This window comes from Stenella coeruleoalba (genome assembly GCF_951394435.1).
Source record: "Stenella coeruleoalba genome assembly, chromosome: 18".
Lineage (NCBI taxonomy): Eukaryota > Metazoa > Chordata > Mammalia > Artiodactyla > Delphinidae > Stenella > Stenella coeruleoalba.
The window spans coordinates 24,374,128-24,396,861 of NC_137164.1; the positions used below are offsets into that span (position 1 = coordinate 24,374,128).

The following is a 22,734-nucleotide window of genomic DNA, read 5'->3' on the forward strand; positions in this document are numbered from 1 at the left end:
TGATGTTGAGCATTCTTTCATGTGTTTGTTGGCAGTCTGTATTACCTTTTTTGGAGAAATGTCTATTAAGGTCTTATGCCCATTTTTGGATTGGGTTGTTTGTTTTATTGATATTGAGCTGCGTTAGCTGCTTGTAAATTTTGGAGACTAATCCTTTGTCAGTTGCTTCATTTGCAAATATTTTCTCCCATTCTGAGGGCGGTCTTTTGGTCTAGTTTATGGTTTCCTTTGTTATTCAAAACGTTTTAAGTTTCGTTAGGTCCCATTTGTTTATTTTTGTTTTTATTTCCATTTCCCTAGGAGGTGGGTCAAAAAGGATCTTGCTGTGATTTATGTCTTAGAGTGTTCTGCCTGTGTTTTCCATGAAGAATTTGATAGTGTCTGGCCTTACATTTAGGTCTTTAATCAATTTTGAGTTTCTTTTTGTGTATGGTGTTAGAGAGTGTTCTAATTCCATTCTTTTACATGTAGCTGTCCAGTTTTCCCAGCAGTACTTATTGAATAAGCTGTCTTTTCTCCATTGTATAGTGTTGCCTCCATTATCAAAGATAAGGTGACCATATGTGTGTGGGTTCACCTCTGGGCTTTCTATCCTGTTCCATTGATCTATATTTCTGTTTTTGTGCCAGTGCCATACTGTCTTGATTACTGTAGCTTTGTAGTATAGTCTGAAGTCCAGGAATCTGATTGCTCCAGCTCTGTTTTTCTTTCTCAAGATTGCTTTGGCTATTCGGGGTCTTTTGTGTTTCCATACAAAGTGTGCAATTTTTTGTTCTAGTTCTGTGAAAAATGCCATTGGTAGTTTGTTAGGGATTGCACTGAATCTGTAGATTGCTTTGGGTAGTGTAGTCATTTTCACAGTGTTGATTCTTCCAATCCAAGAACATGGTATATCTCTCCATCTGTTTGTATCATCTTTAATTACTTCCATCTGTGTCTTATAGTTTTCTGCATACAAGTCTTTTGTCTCCTTAGGTAGGTTTATTCCTAGGTATTTTATTCTTTTTATTGCAGTGGTAAATGGGAGTTTTTTCTTGATTTCACGTTCAGATTTTTCATCATTAGTGTGTAGTAATGCAAGAAATTTCTGTGCATTAATTTTGTATCCTGCTACTTTACCAAATTCATTGATTAGCTGTAGTAGTTTTCTGGTAGAATCTTTAGGAATCTCTTTGTATAGTACCATGTCATCTGAAAACAGTGACAGCTTTACTTCTTCTTTTCCCATTTGGATTCCTTTTATTTCTTTTTCTTCTCTGATTGCTATGGCTAAAACATCCAAAACTATGTTGAAAAATAGTGGTGAGAGTGGGCAACCTTGTCTTGTTCCTGATCTTAGTGGAATGGTTTCAGTTTTTCACCATTGAGAATGAAGCTGGCTGTGGGTTTGTCATATATGGCCTTTATTATGTTGAGGTAGGTAGCCTCTATGCCTACTTTCTGGAGGGTTTTTATCACAAATGGGTGGTGAATTTTGTCAAAAGCATTTTCTGCATCTATTGAGATGATCATGTGGTTTTTCTCCTTCAATTTGTTAATATGGTGTATCACATTGGTTGATTTGCAGATATTGAAGAATCCTTGCATTCCTGGGATTAACCCTACTTCATCATGGTGTATGATCCTTTTAATGTGCTGTTGGATTCTGTTTTCTAGTATTTTGTTGAGGATTTTTACGTCTTTGTTCATCAGTGATATTGGCCCGTAGTTTTCTTTTCTTGTGACATCTTTGTCTGGTTTTGGTATCAGGGTGATGGTGGCCTTGTAGAATGTGTTTGACAGTGTTCCTCCCTCTGCTATATTTTGGAAGAGTTTGAGCAGGATAGGTGTTAGCTCTTCTCTAAATGATTGGTAGAATTCTCCTGTGAAGCCATCTGGTCCTGGGCTTTTGTTTGTTGGAAGATTTTTAATCACAGTTTCAGTTTCAGTGCTTGTGATTGGTCTGTTTATATTGCCTATTTCTTCCTGGTTCAGTCTCAGATGGTTGTGCTTTTCTAAGAATTGGTCCATTTCTTCCAGGTTGTCCATTTTATTGGCATATAGTTGCTTGTAGTAATCTCTTATGATCCTTTGTATTTCTGCAGTGTCAGTTTTTACTTCTCCATTTTCATTTCTAATTTTGTTGATGTGAGTCTTGCTTTTTTTCTTGATGAGTCTGGCTAATTGTTGTTTATCTTCTCAAAGAACCAGCTTTTAGTTTTATTGATCTTTGCTATCATTTCCTTCATTTCTTTTTCATTTATTTCTGATGTGATCTTTATGATTTCTTTCCTTCTGTTAACTTTCTGGTTTTTCTTTTTGTTCTTTCTCTAATTGCTTTAGGTGTAAGGTGAGGTTATTTATTTGAGATTTTTCTTGTGTCGAGCTATGCTTGTATTGCTATAAACTTCCCTCTTAGAACTGCTTTTGCTGCATCCCATAGGTTTTGGGTCGTCATGTTTTGTCATTTGTTTCTAGGTATTTTTTGATTTCCTCTTTGATTTCTTCAGTGATCTCTTGGTTATTTAGTAGTGTATTGTTTAACCTCCATGTGTTTGTAGTTTTTACAGATCTTTTCGTGTAATTGATGTCTAGTCTCATAGCATTGTGGTCAGAAAGATACTTGATACAATTTCAATTTTCTTAAATTTACCAAGGCTTGATTTGTGACCCAAGATATGGTTTATCCTGGAGAATGTTCCATGAGCACTTGAGAAGAAAGTGTATTCTGTTGTTTTTGGATGGAATGTCCTATAAAAATCAATTAAGTCCATCTTATTTAATGTGTCATTTAAACCTTGTGTATCCTTATTTATTTTCATTTTGGATGATCTGTCCATTGGTGAAAGTGGGGTGTTAAAGTCCCCTACTGGGATTGTGTTACTGTCGATTTCCCCTTTTATGGCTGTTAGCATTTGTCTTATGAATTGAGCTGCTTCTGTGTTGGGTGTTTAAATATTCACAATTGTTATATCTTCTTCTTGGATTGATCCCTTGATCATTATGTAGTGTCCTCTCTGTCTCTTGTACTTGTCTTTATTTTAAAGTCTATTTTGTCTGATATGAGATTGCTACTCCAGCTTTCTTTTGATTCCCATTTGTATGGAATATCTTTTTCCATCCCCTCACTTTCAGTTTGTATGTGTCCCTAGGTCTGAAGTGGGTCTGTTGTAGAGCATATACGCGGGTCTTGTTTTTGTATCCATTCAGCCAGTCTGTGCCTTTTGGTTGGAGCATTTAATCCATTTACATTTAAGGTAATTATCGATATGTATGTTCCTATTACCATTTTCTTAATTGTTTTGGGTTTGTTATTGTATGTCTTTTCCTTCTCTTGTGTTTCCTGCCTAGAGAAGTTCCTTTAGCATTTGTTGTAAAGCTGGTTTGGTGGTGCTGAAGTCTGTTAGTTTTTGCTTGTCTGGAAAGGTTTTAATTTCTTCATCGAATCTGAATGAGATTCTTGCTGGATACAGTAATCTTGGTTGTAGGTTTTTCCCTTTCATCACTTTAAATATGTCCTGCCACTCCCTTCTGGTTTGCAGAGTTTCTGCTGAAAGATCAGCTGTTAACCTTATGGGGTTTCCCCTGTATGTTATTTATTGCTTTTCCCTTGCTGCTTTTAATATTTTTTCATTGTATTTAATTTTTGATAGTTTGATTAACACGTGTCTTGGCATGTTTCTCCTTGGATTTATCCTGTATTGGCCTCTCTGTGCTTCCTCTACTTGATTGACTATTTCCTTTCCCATATTAGGAAAGTTTTCAACTATAATCCCTTCAAATATTTTCTCAGTCCCTTTCTTTTTCTCTTCTTCCTCTGGGACCCCTATACTTCAAATGTTGGTGTGTTTAATGTTTTTTCCAGAGGTTTCTGAGACTCTCCTCAATTCTTTTCATTCTTTTTTCTTTATTCAGCTCTGTGGTAGCTAAATTTCCAATATTTTATCTTCCCAGTCCCTTATCTGTTCTTCTGCCTCAGTTTTTCTGCTATTGATTCCTTCTAGAGAATTTTTAATTTCATTTGTTGTGCTGTTCATCACTGTTTCTTTGCTCTTTACTTCTTCTAGTTCCTTGTTAAACATTTTTCTATTTTCTCCATTCTATTTTCATGATTTTGGATCATCTTTATTATCATTACTGTGAATTCTTTTTCAGGTAGACTGCCTATTTCCTCTCCATTTATTTGGTCTGGTGGGTTTTTACTTTGCTCCTTCATCTGCTGCATATTTCTCTGTCTTCTCATTTTGCTTAACTTACTGTGTTTTGGGGTCTCTGTTTCGCAGGCTGCAAGTTTGTAGTTCCCGTTGTTTTTGGTGTCTGCCCCCAGTGAGTAAGGTTGGTTCAGTGGGTTGTGTAGGCTTTCTGGTGGAGGGGACTAGTGCCTGTGTTCTGGTGGGTGAGGCTGGATCTTGTCTTTCTGGTGAGCAGGACCATGTCGGGTGGTTTGTTTTGGTGTGTGTGAACTTAGTATGATTTTAGGCAGCCTCTCTGCTAATGGGTGGGGTTGTGTTCCTGTCTTGCTAGTTGTTTGGCATGTGGTGTCCAGCACTGGAGCGTGCTGGTTATTGAGTGGAGCTGGGTCTTAGCATTGAGACGGAGATCTCTGGGAGAACTCTCGCCGATTGATATTATGTGTGGCTGGGAGGTCTCTGGTGGTCCAATGTCCTGAACTTGGCTCTCCCACCTCAGCGGCTCAGACCTGACACCAGGCCAGAGTACCAAGACCCTGTCAGCCACGCAGCTCAGAAGAAAAGAGAGGAAAAAAAGCAAGCAAGATATAAATAAAATAAAATAAATTTATTAAAGTAAAAAATTTTTTTAATTATTAAAACAAAAAAAAGAAGAGATCAACCAAACCAATAAACAAATCCACCAATGATAGCAAGCACTAAAACTAAGATAAACATAGAAATCATAAACTATTCAGTTGCATACAGCAAACCCCAAGTCTACACTTGCTCCCAAAGTCCACTTCCTCAATTTTGGAATGATTCATTTTCTGTTCAGGTGTTCCACAGATGCAGGGTACATCAAGTTGATTGTGAAGATTTTATCCTCTGCTCCTGGGTCTGCACTGAGAAATTTCCTTTTCTCTTCTTGTTCGCATAGCTCCTGGGGTTCAGGTTTGGATTTGGCCCTGCTTCTGCGTGTAGGTTGCCCTGTGGTGTCTGTTGTTCGCTCAGAAAGGAGGGGGTTAAAGGAGCGGCTGATTAGGGGGCTCTGCCTCGCTCAAGGACGGGTACGGAACGCAGGGCCTGCCTGCGGAGGCAGAGCCCGGCATGACCTTGCAACAGCCTGAGGTGTGCTGTGTGTTCTCTCTGGGTACTTGTCACTGGATCACGGGACCCTGGCAGTGGCAGACTGCACAGACTCCTGAGAGGGGAGGTGTGGACAGTGGCCTGTGCTTGCACACAGGCTTCTTGGTGGCTGCAGCAGCAGTGTTAGCATTTCATGCCCGTCTCTGGTGTCCGCACTGATAGCTGTGGCTCGTGCCTTTCTCTGAAGCTCATTTAGGCGGTGTTCTGAATCCCCTCTTCTCATGCACCCTGAAACAATGGTCTCTCGACTCTTAGGCAGCTCCAGAGTTTTTCCTGGACTCCCTCCCTGCTAGCTGTGGCACACTAGCCCCTTCAGGCTGTGTTCACGCAGCCAACCCCAGTTCTCTCCCTGGGATCCGACCTCCAAAGCCGAGCCTCAGCTCCCAGCCCCGCCCACCCTGGCGGATGAGCAGACAAGCCTCTCGGACTGGTGAGTGCTGGTCGGCACCGATCCTCTGTGCGGGAATCTCTGCGCTTTGCCCTCCGCACCTCTGTTGCTGTGCTCTCCTCCATGGCTCTGAAGCTTCCCCCGACCCAGCCCCCATCTCCGCCAGTGAAGGGGCTTCCTAGTGTGTAGAAACTTCCTAGTGTGTAGAAACCTAGTGTGTACCTCCTTCACAGCTCTCTCCCAGTGGTTCAGGTCCTGTCCCTATTCTTTTGTCTCTGTTTTTTCTTTTTTCTTTTGCCCTACCCAGGTATGTGGGGAGTTTCTTGCCTTTTGGGAGGTCTGAGGTCTTCTGCCAGGATCACACGTAGATTTTTTTTTTTTTTTGCAGTACGCGGGCCTCTCACCGCTGTGGCTTCTCCTGCCATGGAGCACAGGCTCTGAACACGCAGGCCCAGCGGCCATGGCCCACGTGCCCAGCTGCCCCGCAGCATGCGGGATCCTCCCGGACCGGGGCACGAACCTGTGTCCCCTGCATCGGCAGGTGGACTCCCAACCACTGTGCCACCAGGGAAGCCCCGTAGATGTATTTTTGATGTATTTGTGGGGAGAAAGATGATCTCCATATCTTACTCCTCCGCCATCCTGGAGGTCCTCTGACCCATATCTTCTTTATCCATTCCTCTGTTGATGGACATTTAGGTGGTTTCCATGTCCTGGCTATTATAAATAGTGCTGCCATGAACATTGGGGTCCATGTGTCTCTTTGAATTATAGTTTTCTCTAGGTATATGCCCAGTAGTGGGATTGCTGGGTCACATGGTAGTTCTATTTTTAATTTTTTTTTTTTTAAATATCATTTATTTTATTTATTTATTTTTGCTGTGTTGCGTCTTCGTTTCTGTGCATGGGCTTTCTCTAGCTGTGGCGAGCGGGGGTCACTCTTCATCGCCGTGCGCGGGCCTCTATCGCGGCCTCTCCTGTTGCGGAGCACAGGCTCCAGACGCGCAGGCTCAGTAGTTGTGGCTCACGGGCCTAGTTGCTCCGCGGCATGTGGGATCCTCCCAGACCAGGGCTCGAACCCGTGTCCCCTGCATTAGCAGGCAGATTCTCAACCACTGCGCCACCAGGGAAGCCCTATTTTTAATTTTTTAGGGAACCTCCGTACTGTTCTCCATAGTGGCTGTATCAATTTACATTTCCACCAACCGTGCAAGAGGGTTTCCTTTTCTCCACACCCTCTCCAGCATTTATTGTTTGTAGATGTTGTGATGATATGGTCATTCTGACTGGTGTGAGGTGATACCTCATTGTAGTTTTGATTTGCATTTTTCTATTTAAAAAAAAGAAAAACAGATACCATATGATATCACTTATATGTAAAATCTAAAACAGCCAAACTCACGAAAACAGAGACTAGAATGGTGGTTACCAGGGACTAGGGAATGGGGGATGTGGGGACATGTTGGTCAAAGGGTACAAACTTCCAGTTATTTGATGAATAAATTCTCGAGATCTAATGTACAGCATGAGGTTATAGTTAATGATGATAGTGTGTTATAATCAAATAACTTATAAATTTATACCTCAATTATACCTCAGTAAAGCTGAAATTTAAAAAATATTAAAAGTAAATAAATAAAATAAAACCTCACAGTCTGCACGTGTTCTCACCTAGTTTATCTGATCTTCACAAAAATCTTGATAGGACAGATTGTAATCTTCATTTCTCGTTTCTATCAATAGTTAAGTAATCTGCTTCCTTAATTGCATTACTGATCCAAAGATAGCTCTTAGTTTTCTGTTTCATTGGGGATATATCTAAAATGTTACAGCTGAAATGGGAAGTAGCCACATGGCACGGGGAGATCAGCTGGGTGCTTTGTGACCACCTAGAGGGGTGGGATAGGGAGGGTGGGAGGGAGACGCAAGAGGGAGGAGATATGGGGATATATGTATACATATAGCTGATTCACTTTGTTATACAGCAGAAGCTAACACACCGTTGTAAAGCAGTTATACTCCAATACAGATGTTAAAAAAAATTTTTTTAAATAAAATTTACAGCCTAAAGGAGCCTTAGAGATCACCTCTTCTAATCACTTCATTTTACAAATGGGAAAGCAGGCCTAAAGAGAGAAAATTACTTGCTTAATACCGTATTGGCCGGAAAAGCAAAACTATGATCTAGAACCCAGCTTTCCTGACTCCCGGTCCCTATAATAAGAACCACAGTTTAATTTGCATTACAAGTAAAATCAGGCCATGCTCCCCTGTGTTTGATAGTCTCGTATTGCTTTTGTTTCTTGGAAATAGTGTGCAGTTCGTGCAGCCACAGAAGGTAGAACTCTCGTTTTGGAAGGCTTGGAGAAGGTGGAGAGGAATGTTCTTCCTGTTTTGAACAACTTGCTGGAAAATAGGGAGATGCAGCTTGAAGATGGACGCTTCCTGATGTCTGCTGAGCGTTACGACAAGCTTCTCCAAGTAAGAAAAGAAAAATTTGACTGCTTTGTCTTAGCTGTTGAGCTGTGGGTTGGCCATTTGTTGTATAAGACATGATTGTGTCAGAACGCGGACACATGTTTAGGTGGCGCATATCTTGGACAACCGCCTGAAGTCAGTCATGCGTTTGCAGTTTTGTATGGCTCTTCTGTTTTCCACATCACGTTAGGAGACCTCCCAGATTTTTACTTCTGTTTGCCTATCTAATAGCTATTCTTTCTTTCTCTTTTTTCTCCTTTTAATTCTTCTTCCCTTTCTCCCTCCTTTTCCATCTTCTTTTTCCCTTCTCTTCTTTCTCTCAACAAGCCTAATAGCTTCTAGACTGTGCTGGGCACCAGGAAGACAAAGCTGAATAAAGTCCACTTGTTGGGTTCAAGAAGCTCAAAGCCCAGTAGATATTGACAGAAATGAGTAAAATATTTAAAGATACCCTGAAGGTCCCAGCTACCAGCATCACCTGCCTGAGTTGTTTGTAAGAGCTTCGCAACTGGAACCCCTGCTTCCATCCTGGCTCCCCCAGGGCAGTTAGTGATCGCTTTAAACCACGAGGCAGAGCAGGTCGTTCCTCTGCTGTAAACCTCTGATGCCTTCCTGCTCTACTCAGAATATAATCTAAAATCCTCACAATGGAATACAGGGTCTTGGGTGATCTGGGCCATTACTGCCTCTTTGGCCTTATCTCCTTCTATTCTCCTTTTTCATTCCACTGCAGCTGCTAGTATTCTTTTTATTGTACCATAAACTGCTGGATATGCATTATCCTATCTTATCAGTGCTTTGCACGGGCACTTTGCTCTTCTGGAATGGTTTTCTCCCAGATATCTGCCTGGCTCATTCCTCTATCCCTTCCAAGCCTTTGCTCAAATGTAATACAGGCATACCTTGTTACATTGCACTTCGCTCTACTGTGCTTTGCAGATATGGCGTTATTTACGAATTGAAGGTTTGTGGCAACCCTGCATCAAGCAAATCGATGGGCACCATTTTTCTAACAGCATTTGTTTACTTCATGTCTCTGTGTTGAATTTTGGTAATTGTAACAATATTTCAAACTTTTTCATTGTTATTATATTTGTTATGGTGATCTGTGATCACTGATCTTTGACGTTACTGTTGCAGTTGTTTTGGGGCTCCTCGAACCCCACCCAGGTAAGATGGTGAACTTCATCAATAAATGTGTGTTCTGACAGCTCCACTGATCAGCTGTTCGTTCCCCATTCTGTGTCCCTCTTCTTGGGCCTCCCTATTCCCTGAGACACAACAATATTGAAATTAGGGCAATTAATAATCCTACAGTGGCCTCTAAGTGTTCAAGTGAAAGGATAAGTCACTTGTCTCTCACTTTACATCAAAAGCTAGAAGTGGGGCTACCCTGGTGGCGCAGTGGTTGAGAGTCCGCCTGCTGATGCAGGGGACACGGGTTCGTGCCCCGGTCCGGGAAGATCCCACATGCCGCGGAGTGGCTGGGCCCGTGAGCCATGGCTGCTGGGCCTGCGCGTCTGGAGCCTGTGCTCCGCAACGGGAGAGGCCACAACAGTGAGAGGCCCGTGTACCGCAAAAACAAACAGACAAACAAACAAAACAAAAAAAAAGCTAGAAGTGATTAAGCTTAATGAGGAAGGCATGTTGAAAGCTGAGACAGGCCAAAAGCTTGGCCTCTTGCGCCAGATAGCCAAGTTGTGAATGCAAAGGAAAAGTTCATGCAGGAAAGTAAAAGTGTTACTCCGTGAACACACAAATGGTAAGAAAGAGAAACAGCCTTATTGCTGAAGAAAATTTTAGGGGTCTGGATAGAAGATCACACCAGCCACAACATTCTCTTAAGCCAAAGCCTAATCCAGAGGAAGGTCCTAACTCTCTTCAATTCTTTGAAGGCTGAGAGAGGTGAGGAAACTGCAGAAGAAAAATTGGAAGTTAGCAGAGGTTGGTTCATGAGGTTTAAGGAAAGAAGCTGTGTCCATAACATAAAACTGCAAAGTGAAGCAGCGAGTGCTTATGTAGAAGCTGTAGCAAGTTATCCATAAGATTTAGCTGAGATAATTCATGAAGGTGGCTACACCAAACATCAGAGATTCTGTGTAGATGAAACAGCCTTTCATTGGAAGAAGATGCCATCTAGGACTTTCATAGCTGGAGAGAAGTCGATGTCTGTCTTCAGAGCTTCAAAGGACAGGCTGACTCTCTTGTTAGGGGCTAAGGCAGCTGGTGACTTTAAGTTGAAGCTAATGTTTATTTACCATTCTGAAAATCCTAGGGCCTTTAAGAATTATGTTACATCTACTCTGCCTGTGCTCTATAAATGGAACAACAAAGCCTGGATGACAGCACATCTGTTTACAGCATGGTTTATTGTTAAGCTCACTGTTGAGACCTACTGCTCAGAAAAAAAAATTCCTTTCAAAATATTACTGTTCATTGACAATGCGTCTGGTCACCCAAGAGCTCTGATGGAGATGTACGATGAAGTTCACGTTGTTTTCATGTCTACTAACACAACATTCATTCTGCAGTCCATGGATCAAGGAGTAATTTCGACTTTCAAGTCTTATTATTTAAGCAATACATTTTGTAAGGGTATAGCTGCCATAGTAATTCCTCTGACATATCTGGGCAAACTAAATTGAAAACCTTCTGGAAAAGATTTGCTACTGTAGATGCCATTAAGGGCATTTATGATTCATAGGAAGAGATCAAAATATCAACGTTAACAGGAGTTTGGAAGAAGTTGACTCCAACTCTCATAGATGACTTAGAGACGTTCAAGAGTTCAGTGGAGGAGGTAACTGCAGAGGTGACAGAAATAGCAAGAAAACTAGAATTAGAAGTGGAGCCTAAAGATGTGACTGAACTGCTGCAATCTCAGGATAAAACTTTAACAGATGAGGAGCTGTTTGCTATGGATGAGCAAAGAAAATGGTTTCTTGAGTTGGAATCTGCTCCTGATGAAGATGCTGTGAAGGTTGTTAAAATGACAACATATGATTTAGAATTCAGAACATAAACTTAGTTGATAAAGCAGAAGCAGGGTTCGAGAGGATTGACTCTTTTTTTTTTTTGCGGTACGTGGGCCTCTCACTGTTGTGGCCTCTTCTGTTGCGGAGCACAGGCTCCGGACGCGCGGGCTCAGCAGCCATGGCTCACGGGCCCAGCCGCTCCACAGCATGTGGGATCTTCCCGGACCGAGGCACGAACCCGTGTCCCCTGCATCGGCAGGCGGACTCTCAACCACTGCGCCACCAGGGAAGCCCGGATTGACTTCAATTTTGAAGGAAGTTCTACTGTAGGTCAAATACTATCAAACAGAAGTGTCTGCTACAGAGAGTCAATTGATGCAGCGAGCTTCACTGTGGCCTTATTTTAGGGAACTGCCATGGCCATCCCAGCCTTCAGCAGCCACCATCCTCATCAGTCAGCAGCCACCAACACCGAGGCAAGATCCTCTGCCAGCGCAAAGCTGGCTGTTCACTGAAGGCTCGGAAGATGGTTAGCATTTTTTAGCAATAAAATATTTTTTAATTAAGGTATGTGCATTTTTTAGACATAACACTACTGCATACTTCATACACTACAGTGTAGTGTAAACGTAACTTTTGTACGAACTGGAAAACCAAACAATTTTTGTGACTCACTTTATTGCGATATGTGTTTTATTGTGGTGGTCTGAAACCGAACCTGCAGTATCTCCGAGGTCTGCCTGTATTACCAATGAAGCCTGCCCTCACCCTTTTATTAAATACTTCAATGTGCCCTCTGCCCCCATACTCCTTTACTCTGCTCTATATTTTTCCACAGCGTCTTCTAATATCCCACATGATTTCTTTACTTACGTTTGTAGCTCATTGTCTGCCTCCCTCTACTAGATCATACTTTCACTAGGCCAGGAATTTTGTCATTGTTGTTGTCTCAAACTTTAGAACAATGCCTGGCACATGGTAGATGCTCAATGACTATTTGTTGAATTAATGAATAAGTGCGATGAAGTCTTTAGATGGCGTGATATAAGAGGGTATAAAGAGGACAACAGCAAGGGACTGGGGGGCTCTTCAAAGGCTGAAGAACAGTGAAGAGACATTGGAAGGGTCAGGCAGAGAAGGAAGGTATGACATTTAACAGGTGACTGCTGTGGACCAGATACTTTCATTTTCACATGCATGATCACATTTAACTTTCGTAACAGCCATAGTAATATCGGTGGTATTATTTCCACTTTATAGATAAGAAAATTGAGGCTCAGAGGGTATGATAACAAGTTTTTGGTCACTTAGCTAGAATGTGCACCAAGCACTAGAGCCAGGATTTGTGACTCCGAAATCTACGCTGTTTCCGGTCTCAGCTCCACCATATAGTAGTTGCAGGAATGTGGGCAAGTTATGCAACTCCTTTGAACGTCAGTTTATTCATCCATGAAAAGGAATTAAATGTCTTTTTGGATTGTGGTGAAAATTAAATGAGAAAAATTCATGGAAAGTGCTTATCATATATTAAGTTTTCAAAGAATGTTACTTATTATTATTAATATACCTTGGTAGAAATATATCCATAAACATAGTTATTTATTGAAGGTCCCTGGGCAGTCTCTGCTCTGCTGGTGGTCTACCCCTCTAGAACTACCATTTTCTAGCTTGAACCAGTTTATTTTCCTTGCTCTTCCGACTGTTCCTTTGTGTTATTGACTAGGGTTTAGAGATCTGACCCACATCGCCTTTGTTCCTGGATGATTCTCCTTTCAAACACCAGTCTTCATTCTGTGAGCCTTCCCTGGTATCCTGTTCCTGATTCCACTTTGCTCCCTTCCTTGACAGTTTGGCTTCAAGAGCGTTCTCCAATACAGTTTACGCAGCAGTCAGGACATAAATTCCTTAGCCTGACTCTTGCAGTTGTGATCTCTATCATTATGCTGTAATTTTTGATTTCTTACTCTTTTAGAATCATACCAAAACAGAATTGGATGCTTGGAAGATTGTCCGAGTTAGTGAAGATTTCCGAGTGATCGCCTTGGGCTTGCCAGTACCTAGGTACTCTGGGAATCCATTAGATCCCCCGCTCCGATCTCGATTTCAAGCCAGAGATATTTATTATCTACCCTTCCAGGTAAGTAGGAACAAGGATAATTTATTTTATTTTTAGATTTTTATTTATTTTTAATTGAAGTATAGTTGATTTACAATATTAGTTTCAGGTGTTCAACATAGTGATTCGATATTTTCATAGATTATACTTCATTTAAAGTTATTCTAAAATATTGGCTACATTCCCTGTGCTTGTAGCTTATTTTATACATAGTAGCTTATATCTCTTAATCCCCTCTTCTATCTTGCCCCTCTTCCCTTAAGGATAATTTATTTTTTAAATAGTTTTCCTGTTTATAATAAATTCAGTTACTATAAAAACGTTACTGTGTTTGTAGATGTCCCCCTCAGTAGTTGATGGAAAGAAAAATGGATACAAAGGTAAAGAAGATCTCTGGAAACTAGAAAGAAAAGTTATTGTGGTATTATTTGTCTGAAAGATTTTTTTAAAAGACCAACTCTTCTTTTAGAAATGACATGTATCAAGAAATGATTTTTTGCTATTAATTACATAGTGTCTGCTTAATTAAAAGGTTGAATTATGTCTGTCAAACATTTGCATTTAATCTGTTACTTTCCTTATTAATCAATTTGATATGTTTTATGTTATTTTAGGACCAACTTAAACTGTTGTATTCAGTTGGAGCCAATGTTTCTGCTGAGAAGTAAGTATTTCAGATATATATGTGGACACTTAACATTGAATTTGTTTTGCCCATTCATTGATCCACTGATTCATTCATTCATTCAACAACTGTTTGAAGAATTTTTCAGTAGCTATGGAACTAGCTAATGATAAAGTTAATAAGACCTGGTCTTTGAAACAAGAAACTCAAGATCTAGTAGAGTTTACAGATATGTGTATAAATACCTTACTTTAACAGTGTGGCAAGGGTCATAATTTCAGAGTATTGGGTTATGTTGTGGTTGAGACTTTATAAGGGACATTTGAGATGGGTCCTAAAGAATGAGTAGGCTTTTGACTGATAGAGAATGGAATTAAGGAATTCTAAGAAAAAGTTTTTAAAGCATGTCATGAGAATATATGCCTTATTCTTGGGTCTATGAAAAGCTCCCGGAGGCTGGAGTTTGGATTTAGATGAGAAAGGTGGGAGGTGACACTGGCAGAGTAGTTTTGGGCCAGGTTATGAAAAACCTCACATATTGGGACAGATTTAAGAAATACATCTGTGAACCTAATCAGCTTGAGTTTGAAATGGAATATTATAATATGGAACTATTCCCTAAGAATTAAATAGTGGATGTCAACTTTTTCAATGAATTAAATTGGCCCAGCTATTTTATATTTAACAGATTTTATGTATTATAACTATTAGAATAAAATTTAGTATCACTTCTTGTTTTCCCCTAGAATTTCTCAACTCTTATCCTTTGCCACCACTCTCTGTTCCCAAGAATCTTCTGCTCTTGGACTTCCAGATTTTCCTTTAGATAGTTTACCAGCTGCAGTTCAAATCCTGGTATGTATAAAATAAATTAATGACTGGTGTACCCAAATGTGGCAAAGAAAACTTAAAAGTTAACCCTTGGAGATTAATCATTTCCCTTTGCCTTGTTATACTGCTCTATAAATATTGCAAGGCCTGAGATTAATTTGCTGTGCAGCCCAGGAAACTGTGCAGAGACCAGTGATGTGTTCTGAGTCCTTAAAGAGCTTACAGCCTTGGACAGGGGAAGGTAGACATGCAGCTCAGGTGAAAGTTCCACAGAGGGAAGGAGGACTTCTACCTGATCATGCAGAGGTCTGCAGCAGTGTAAGTCGTGCCTCAGACTCGCCCCAACCTGAGGCAGGGGAACTGGGACTTTCACACTTAGCACCATCAGTCTCACTGGTTAGTAATCGTCCCAGGGGGCACACATTCCCAGGCACTAGCTGCTCTCCCATTCTGGGAGCCAAGCTGGCTCCAGGAGCTCAAGGGCAGTTTTCTTGGAAAGACCTGCAGCAGCTGGCTGTTGGAAGGGAAAGCTGGGAGGCACATGAAGGAGGAAAATGGGTGAGGGGATTTGGTGGAAGACAGACGTTGTCCACCACAGTTTCACGAAGGTCATGACAGTAGTGTCTGGAGTGTTCCCTAGGCAGAGGGAACAGCATGGGCCAAAGGTGTTAAATCACAAAAGGGCCTGGTGTGTTTTTCGGAGAATGATAATAAATTGTATCACCGGAGCAAGCATGTGTACCAAAGAGAAAGGTTAGGACCTTATTGTGAAGTGTTTTGCATGGTGAGTGAAGTTGTCTGTATTTTCTGGTGTGGAAGAAGTGGCCCATTAGACATTATTAAGTAGATGGGATGTGTGGCAATCAGATATATGTTGGAGGAAGACACCTCTGCTGGCAGCTCGGTGAGGTGGGGGGAGCGTGGATGCACAGGGAACAGGTAGGAGACTCTGCTAAGGAAAGCATAATCCAAGGTAGTAGTGACACCACTTAGACAAGAGACTTATTTTTAATCTCTGGTTGCTTTTTATTTTACGTTTCCTGAGGGTCAGGGTGTTAGGTTTCCCAGGTATTGTTTACGCTGTTCTATACATCTGGAACAGCATTTTTCCTCCTATTTATCACATCTTCTACTTTTCATTCTTTTTGTTTTTTCCTTGGAACTTTTTACTTTGACAATTCTCAGATCTAAGAAGAAGTTCAAAAATAGCAAAACATAAATCCATAATCCCTTTAACTAGAATCACCAACTTTTAACATGTTGCCACTTTTGTTTGCACTTTCTCATTTTTTTCTAAACAATTCTGAAAGTAAATTGTAGTCAGTATTCTTAAGTACTTCAGTATGCAACTTCTAAGAATTAGAACATTCTTCTACATAACCAGAACACCGTTATCACACCCCTCAGCGTGTTAACAATAATTCTGTAATGTCATCTAATAAACAGTCCATATTGAAATTTCCCTAGTTGTCCTTGTTAGTAGACTTTTTAAAGTAGGATAAACCGAATTGGGAAAGCAATTTGGGGGGAAGGATTTGAGGATAATGAACACTTTCTAACTTTGTAGTTATAACAGTGAAGCTAGGAGTATGTGGATGAGATTAACTCAGTTTAGGAGTAGAGGAAAAAGAGAAGGTACTTTGGAATGAGTAGGATAGGGAAGTGTGTTCAGACATGCTGAATGGGAGTCTATGGGACATCCGTATAGTCACATCTAATGGGCAATTGAGAGTTTAGGTCTAGAGCTCAAGAAAAAGGTCAGGACTGGAGACAGAGACATGGGAGCCATCAACACATACACGGCAGCTGAAAGATGAGAGTGGGTGAGTTTACCAAGGCAAAGGGTGTGGAACAAGAAGAGGAAACAATGAATATTTGCCTTTGTAGACTTCTGGGAAACGGAGAAACTTATTGGGTATTGTTTATAATGCAATTTCAATGTCATATGTACATTTTGGTTAAATTTTCTGTGATTATTTTAGGTGTTCTTCATTCCTACGTATTTTTCCTCCTAAATAGGATTCCTTTCCTATGATGTCCATCGAACGTGCAATCCGGTGGCTTTACCCATATACTGTTTTACTAGGACATGAAGGGAAGATGGCTGTGGAAGTTGTTTTAAAAGTAAGTATCTGATGGGGATATATGTATGTGTATAGCTGATTCACTTTGTTACAAAGCAGAAACTAACACACCATTGTAGAGCAATTATACTCCAATAGCAGTGTTAAAAAAAAAAAAGTATGTGTCTGCTTCACTTTCTTTCCTTACCTTTCCCATTTTCTCTTCTTGTCCCTTCTTCTCATCTCTCTCTTACCCTTCTTTCCTACTTTTCTTTCTCCATCTTTCTTTCTTGCCCTTGTCTTCTCTTCTTTTCCACCTGTGGAGGCATTGTCATGTCAGTAATGGGGCGTAAACATTCCTTCTGCATTTATTAGTAGGCATTCTACACTAAGGAAGAGCTTTTTCTTCTCCTCCGTGTATTAATTTATTCATTTATATCAATATGCACTTATGGATCCCTATTTTATTCAGTGGGTTATAATTGATTACTATCGTCATTTATTTTGATGCTAAAATTATCCCAGGTTTTGGCCAGTGGGAGCCACTTCAAGCGGACCCTTGGCGAGAGAGAGTCATTGACTCACCCCAAATAATTCCTTTTTATGAAAGACTGTTTTTGTTTTTCTTACACAGTTTGGGTCAAGGTGTATAGACTTCTAAGGAGTAGGTAGAATGTGAACACTAAGCTGTTGTGGTCTTGTGTGTAGGCCCTTCATTTTCTGGAGGCCAGAATTTGACATATGGAATGGTGTTAGTTTCTCCCTTATCCCAAAGAGTACACAGGGTCTTTGGGAGTACAGAAGTACTCTATGCAGCTGATAATAGTGAGAAGGGCTCCGGAGAGTGGAACAATAGATTCTAGTTACTTCCGTGGGATTTTATTTCATATATCAGCCAACCCAAGAAACAGTATTTTCATTGATTGGTGATGTCAGTCATAATAATAACAAAATAAAACTAACAAAAAGCCGTTCCTCATAAATGCTAAAAAGTATAGTTCGGGGCAGAATCGAAAAGAAAAGCATAAAGAAGCAAGGGGAAAGTAATGGTCAATAAAGAGGCAAAGGAAAGTAGAAGAGACAGCAAAGAATAGAAGCAGGGCTAGGGACGGTGAAATAGCAGCCACTGATGAAAGGGGAGAAAGGGATTTGCTGTGTGTGTGAGAAGGGGTGAGGGAGAGGGAGGGGAAAAAGGAGAAGGTGGAAGGGTGTTAGGGAGGTAATGAAGAACCATTTGGAAATGGGGAAATTAATTCCTATGCTCAAGGAGTTAGGAAACTACCAGTCTGACTGTATAGTTCACTCTAAGATTCATTCCAGGCTCTGAAAAACAGAACTAGAACTCATCTTTGATATAATTAACATCTGAGCTACTTTGACATTGGTCATTGAAATAGAGTACTTAGTGTTTAAGAAAAGAGGCTGTGATTACAGATGAGCTCCATAGATGCCCATCAGCACAAAGTCCACTGCCTTGGGAACAAGGGTACATAGGGTAGAAGAAAATGTCAGAGTTCTGATAAAATGAAGCAATGTAAAGTTTTGTGACACAACCAGGAGAAGGCATTCAGTGTCTAGATAAGTCCGTTATGAACAAAGGTCTTCATTTTTACTAAGAAAACACTTTGATGCGTTTCTGGTCTCTAATTTCAAAATTAGTCATACAAATTCTATAAAGTTATAGAATACCTTTAAAGAGTTGAGTTTTCCAAAGAAAGTAGTCAGTACTGCTTCATTTTGTTTGGCCTTTATTTTGACCTTTATCATTAAGGGGAACATAGAGCACTGATTGAGGATCCATATTACAAACAGGAATTATTTCAAATCTGATGGTAGAGTTTTAAAAAAAAAAAGGAAAAAGGGGAATTTTGTTACTTATGTAAGAGAAGAAAAAGTGATTGTCTTTTCTTGCCTTAATTTTGTGAAGAATTATGTATCTGCTTTACTCCTCAATTTCCTTTTTGATTAAGAGTCTTTAAATTCCCTATGCCAACACATGGTAACTCACCTTGCAACTTGAGTTCTTTTCCTATTTTAGTGTATTCTAGCCTACTATTTTTATTCTACTGAAATATTTTAGTTTGAATTATTTATAAGGACATAACCAGTACAGCAAGTGTGGTTCAAGGCATTAGTGTTCATTTCTGGGATATAAATGCTCTGACGTTAACCCTATATCAAGTTAAACTGACATTACTCTGGCTGGAGTGAAAACATACCCTTTAAGCTCATATATATATTTTCTTAGAATTTAATGGGACTAGGTTCTAAATTCCAGTGAATTTAATTACTTTGCTAAGGCTTCCTTTCCAAATTGAACCTCCTTGAAATACAGTGTACCCTTTTTTTTTTTTTTGGCATGAAATTATGGTGTCAATGATTGTTATTTGTCTACAGCATGGAAGCAATTCCTACCACATTGTGTGACACCATGGGACTCTGCATATATAAATTGTGCAAAGTATAAAACTTATGTTTTTTATGGTAGCACAAATAAACAATTTTTCTTAGGCTTGGGAAGAGGAATGAGTCTTGAGTACTTAAGACACAGCAATGAAAACATGATCTGGGCTGTTATGTTTACAGTGTTGAAGTTGAAAATAATTTTCTTCCCCAAAATATATTTTCTAGAGTTGAGTCATTCTGTTGAATAAGCAGTAATCTGTTCTTTCATTGAGTTTCAAGTCTTTCACTATAGTGATAATGTTCTAAAAGTACTGTAGGATTTGGGGAGAATAATTTCTGCCTGTTTAATACTAAAAATGAGTTAAGCTCTTCATAGTGAACATGCTGCTATGAGTAGGGCATAGGATTTAATTAATTTTCAATTAGTATCCTCATTTTTCATATACTTATTTGTGTTCTCTGTGTGCATTTTTTATATAGCGAGCTGGGATTAGGGGGTGTAACCTAGTGTTAGAACATTGATCACTGGTCTACATGGAGAAAGAATCAATGGTCTGGGCCTTTTAAATCCTGTTGGACAAATATTGAGAACCTACACTGTAGAAGGCACTGTGCCAGATACTGTGGAAGATTGATTGTTATACTTTATTGTAATCAGTTAAACTAACCACACAAGCAATCAGCAGACTGGTGTCCAGGCAGCTATTAACTTCAGTTGATTTAAGAAATCAACTGATATAGGCCTTATTTTAATTTCCTTTAGCATGTTTTCAAGAGTCTCATCATCCTTTTCTAGGAAACTGGAACCTTCGATTATCAAGCATTGTAGGCTGCAAACTTCTACCAGATCAGAAACTCAGCGATTCCATTTCTTGGCATTTAGTAAATTTTAGGGACTATTTTCATATCACCTTAGTAATTAGCTTAAGTAGAATGAGTGGTATCTGTAAAAATAGGGGAAAAAATTCTCATTAATTTTTTTACCTTTATTTTTATAACATAGAGTGGGTTTCAGTTCTAATTAAGATGGAACCTTCCAGATATCCAACATTAATACTAAAATAAAAAGTAAATTACATGTCTTTCTGGTAATTTTACAGCGCTTTGAACTCCAAGATTCAAGAAGCTCTCTGCTTCCTGAAGAGGTTGTGAGAGTGGAGAAGATGACTGAAAACCATGTCTTCCAAGCTTCTGTGACCATCCGGATTGCAGAAAAAGAGGTGACCATTAAGGTAATGAATGAATCAAGGTTTGTACTTTCTAAGATGTGCCTTGTTCTGTCCATTTTTATGACCTAAATTGGGTTTATGATTCCCTTGTAAGTATTCTTTGGTTCCATAGCGTCACATCTATATACGTGTATCTGTATATCTATATATCCAGAGTCACGTATGTTTGTAAACTGGAAAAGTTCAGGAGAAACATAGGGATAGCTTTTCATCAAAAACCAAAGTCAGCCTCTGGGAAAATCAAATAAAGTGTTTATTAATGAAAGCATTTTGTGTTCTGAGTCCTTGGTAAGAAATAGTCATTGTTTTCAAACTTTTTTTTTTTTTTTTTTTGCGGTACACGGGTCTCTCACTGTTGTGGCCTCTCCCATTGCAGAGCACAGGCTCCAGACGCGCAGGCTCAGCGGCCATGGCTCACGGGCGCAGCCGCTCTGCGGCGTGTGGGATCTTCCCGGACCGGGGCATGAACCCGTGCCCCCTGCATAGGCAGGTGGACTCTCAACCACTGTGCCACCAGGGAAGGCCCTGTTTTCAAACATATTTTAACAACTAGGGAATGCTCCTTTCAAATGAAATCTTTGTCAGCTACATGAAACAGTTAAAAGATGAGCTGTTGTAGTTTAACAGTTTTTAGAGGAGGGGAACGATATTTGCTCATAGAGCTCCAACTGCTTGCTCTGCCTCCCTTTTTCTAACCCTTCCCTTGAGGGTCCTAAGAACCCTAAGATGTGATAGGAAGCTAACACTAGGAAACACAGCCTGAAAAATGCTGACAATTAGATTGTAGGTGAATGTAGGAAAGAATAAATGCTTGCCTATCTTATGTTATGACAGAGCAAGCATTCATGATAGGCTTTTTTGTTTGTTTAAACGTGATATTAGTAATACTTATTCAGGTCACTGTATTTACTCAGTCATCAAACGAAACATTGATTATGTCTACCATGAGCCAGGCTCTGTATTAAAATCCACTCAGTGCCTGCAGTGTACTAGTTACTGTATTTTTCTCTTCACATATATTATGCCATTTAAATCCCCCAATAACCCCAGAGATAACTTTTATTATCTCCATTTTGTAGATTAGAAAACAGATGTGAAGAGTGTAATCAATTCACCCATGGTCACCAGCTACCAAATGGCACAGCTGGGCCTTCTAGACAGCACACTCCACACGACACTCTTCTGTCTCCTTCAGATGAGTGACCTCACAGCTGATGGTCTAGGATAGAGGCAGATGAGTAAGAACTGCATTGGAATGGCTACGGAGATGTAGAGACGGAAGTAACACCAGGAGTCAGGAGAAGGAGTAGAGAAAGTTTCAGAGAGGAGATGGGGCTTGAGCTAAGTCTTATGACACAGGAGTTTCCCAGTGGCCCAGGAGTGGAAAGGTGATAGGACATTTCAGGCGGTTTGAACAGAATGTCCAGGGACACGAGATGTGAGCGAGCTTTCATTATTTGCTTCCCTTTGGTAATGGCTTTCTAACATCATTGCCTCCCGGCCCTTCAAGTTAGCCTTCTATGTTACCACCATTTGTTTTCTTAAAAACAAATCTGATCTTGTCACTTCCAAACTTGTAATTCTTTAAGGTTTGTCTTGCCTACAGTATGATCAAGTCCGGAGTCCCCAGAAGGGCATGGAAATCCAGGAGACTTTAATAAGGAAGAGATAGGAAATAAAAGGAAGTAGGTGTGAAGGATGGGAGATTTTAAGAACAGATGCTTCTGAGTGGCAAACTAAAATAAGAGTGGAAAAAGATTTGTGGACAGTTTAAAAATCAGGGGATCTTTGGTGATTTTGGAGGGTCCCAGTAGACTGATTTTAAATTCTGTACTTATAACTGGAATTTGGGCAAAAACCTTCATTCTCAAGCAGTGACATTGTTATTATAAGTTATAAATAGTATGAAAATTACTTGATTCATATGAAAATGTCTGACAGCATAGGGCTTTAATTTTAGAGGGATGATTGATTTGGAAGTTTGATGAAAACGATGATCAGATGTGTGAATGAGAAAATAATTGTTGCTCTATTGAAATATCAAAAACAGTATAGAATTGAATTGAGCAGGAAATTAGTAGGGGCTTTCAAATGGCAGTTGTATGCTTTCATTTAACTATTATTTTGAGAAAAACATGTGCATATTATATTTACCTCTCTTTATAGGTGCCAGCTGGAACCAGGCCATTAAGTCAACCTTGCACATCAGACCGTTTTATACAAACTTTAAGCCATAAACAACTACTGGCTGAAATGATGCAGTCTCACATGGTTAAGGACATATGTTTAATTGGAGGAAAAGTAAGAACAGCAGCCTCACTACTAA

General features: G+C 40.0%; 1 protein-coding gene across 3 annotated transcripts in view; it reads left to right on the plus strand.

Annotated features, from left to right (window-relative positions):
• Positions 1 to 22,734, plus strand: part of VWA8 (von Willebrand factor A domain containing 8) — a 364,890-nt gene that overhangs the window by 60,375 nt on the left and 281,781 nt on the right. For 2 of the 3 annotated variants that reach the window (XM_079902720.1, XM_079902719.1), the window contains exons 5-11: positions 7,999 to 8,166; positions 13,111 to 13,275; positions 13,869 to 13,918; positions 14,626 to 14,734; positions 16,730 to 16,834; positions 20,280 to 20,411; positions 22,575 to 22,709. In XM_079902720.1, the coding sequence (XP_079758846.1) occupies positions 7,999 to 8,166; positions 13,111 to 13,275; positions 13,869 to 13,918; positions 14,626 to 14,734; positions 16,730 to 16,834; positions 20,280 to 20,411; positions 22,575 to 22,709 (864 nt within the window). Of the gene's footprint in view, positions 1 to 5,654; positions 5,728 to 7,998; positions 8,167 to 13,110; positions 13,276 to 13,868; positions 13,919 to 14,625; positions 14,735 to 16,729; positions 16,835 to 20,279; positions 20,412 to 22,574; positions 22,710 to 22,734 lie in introns of those variants that run through there. The other variant, XM_079902721.1, reaches the window with a different exon arrangement.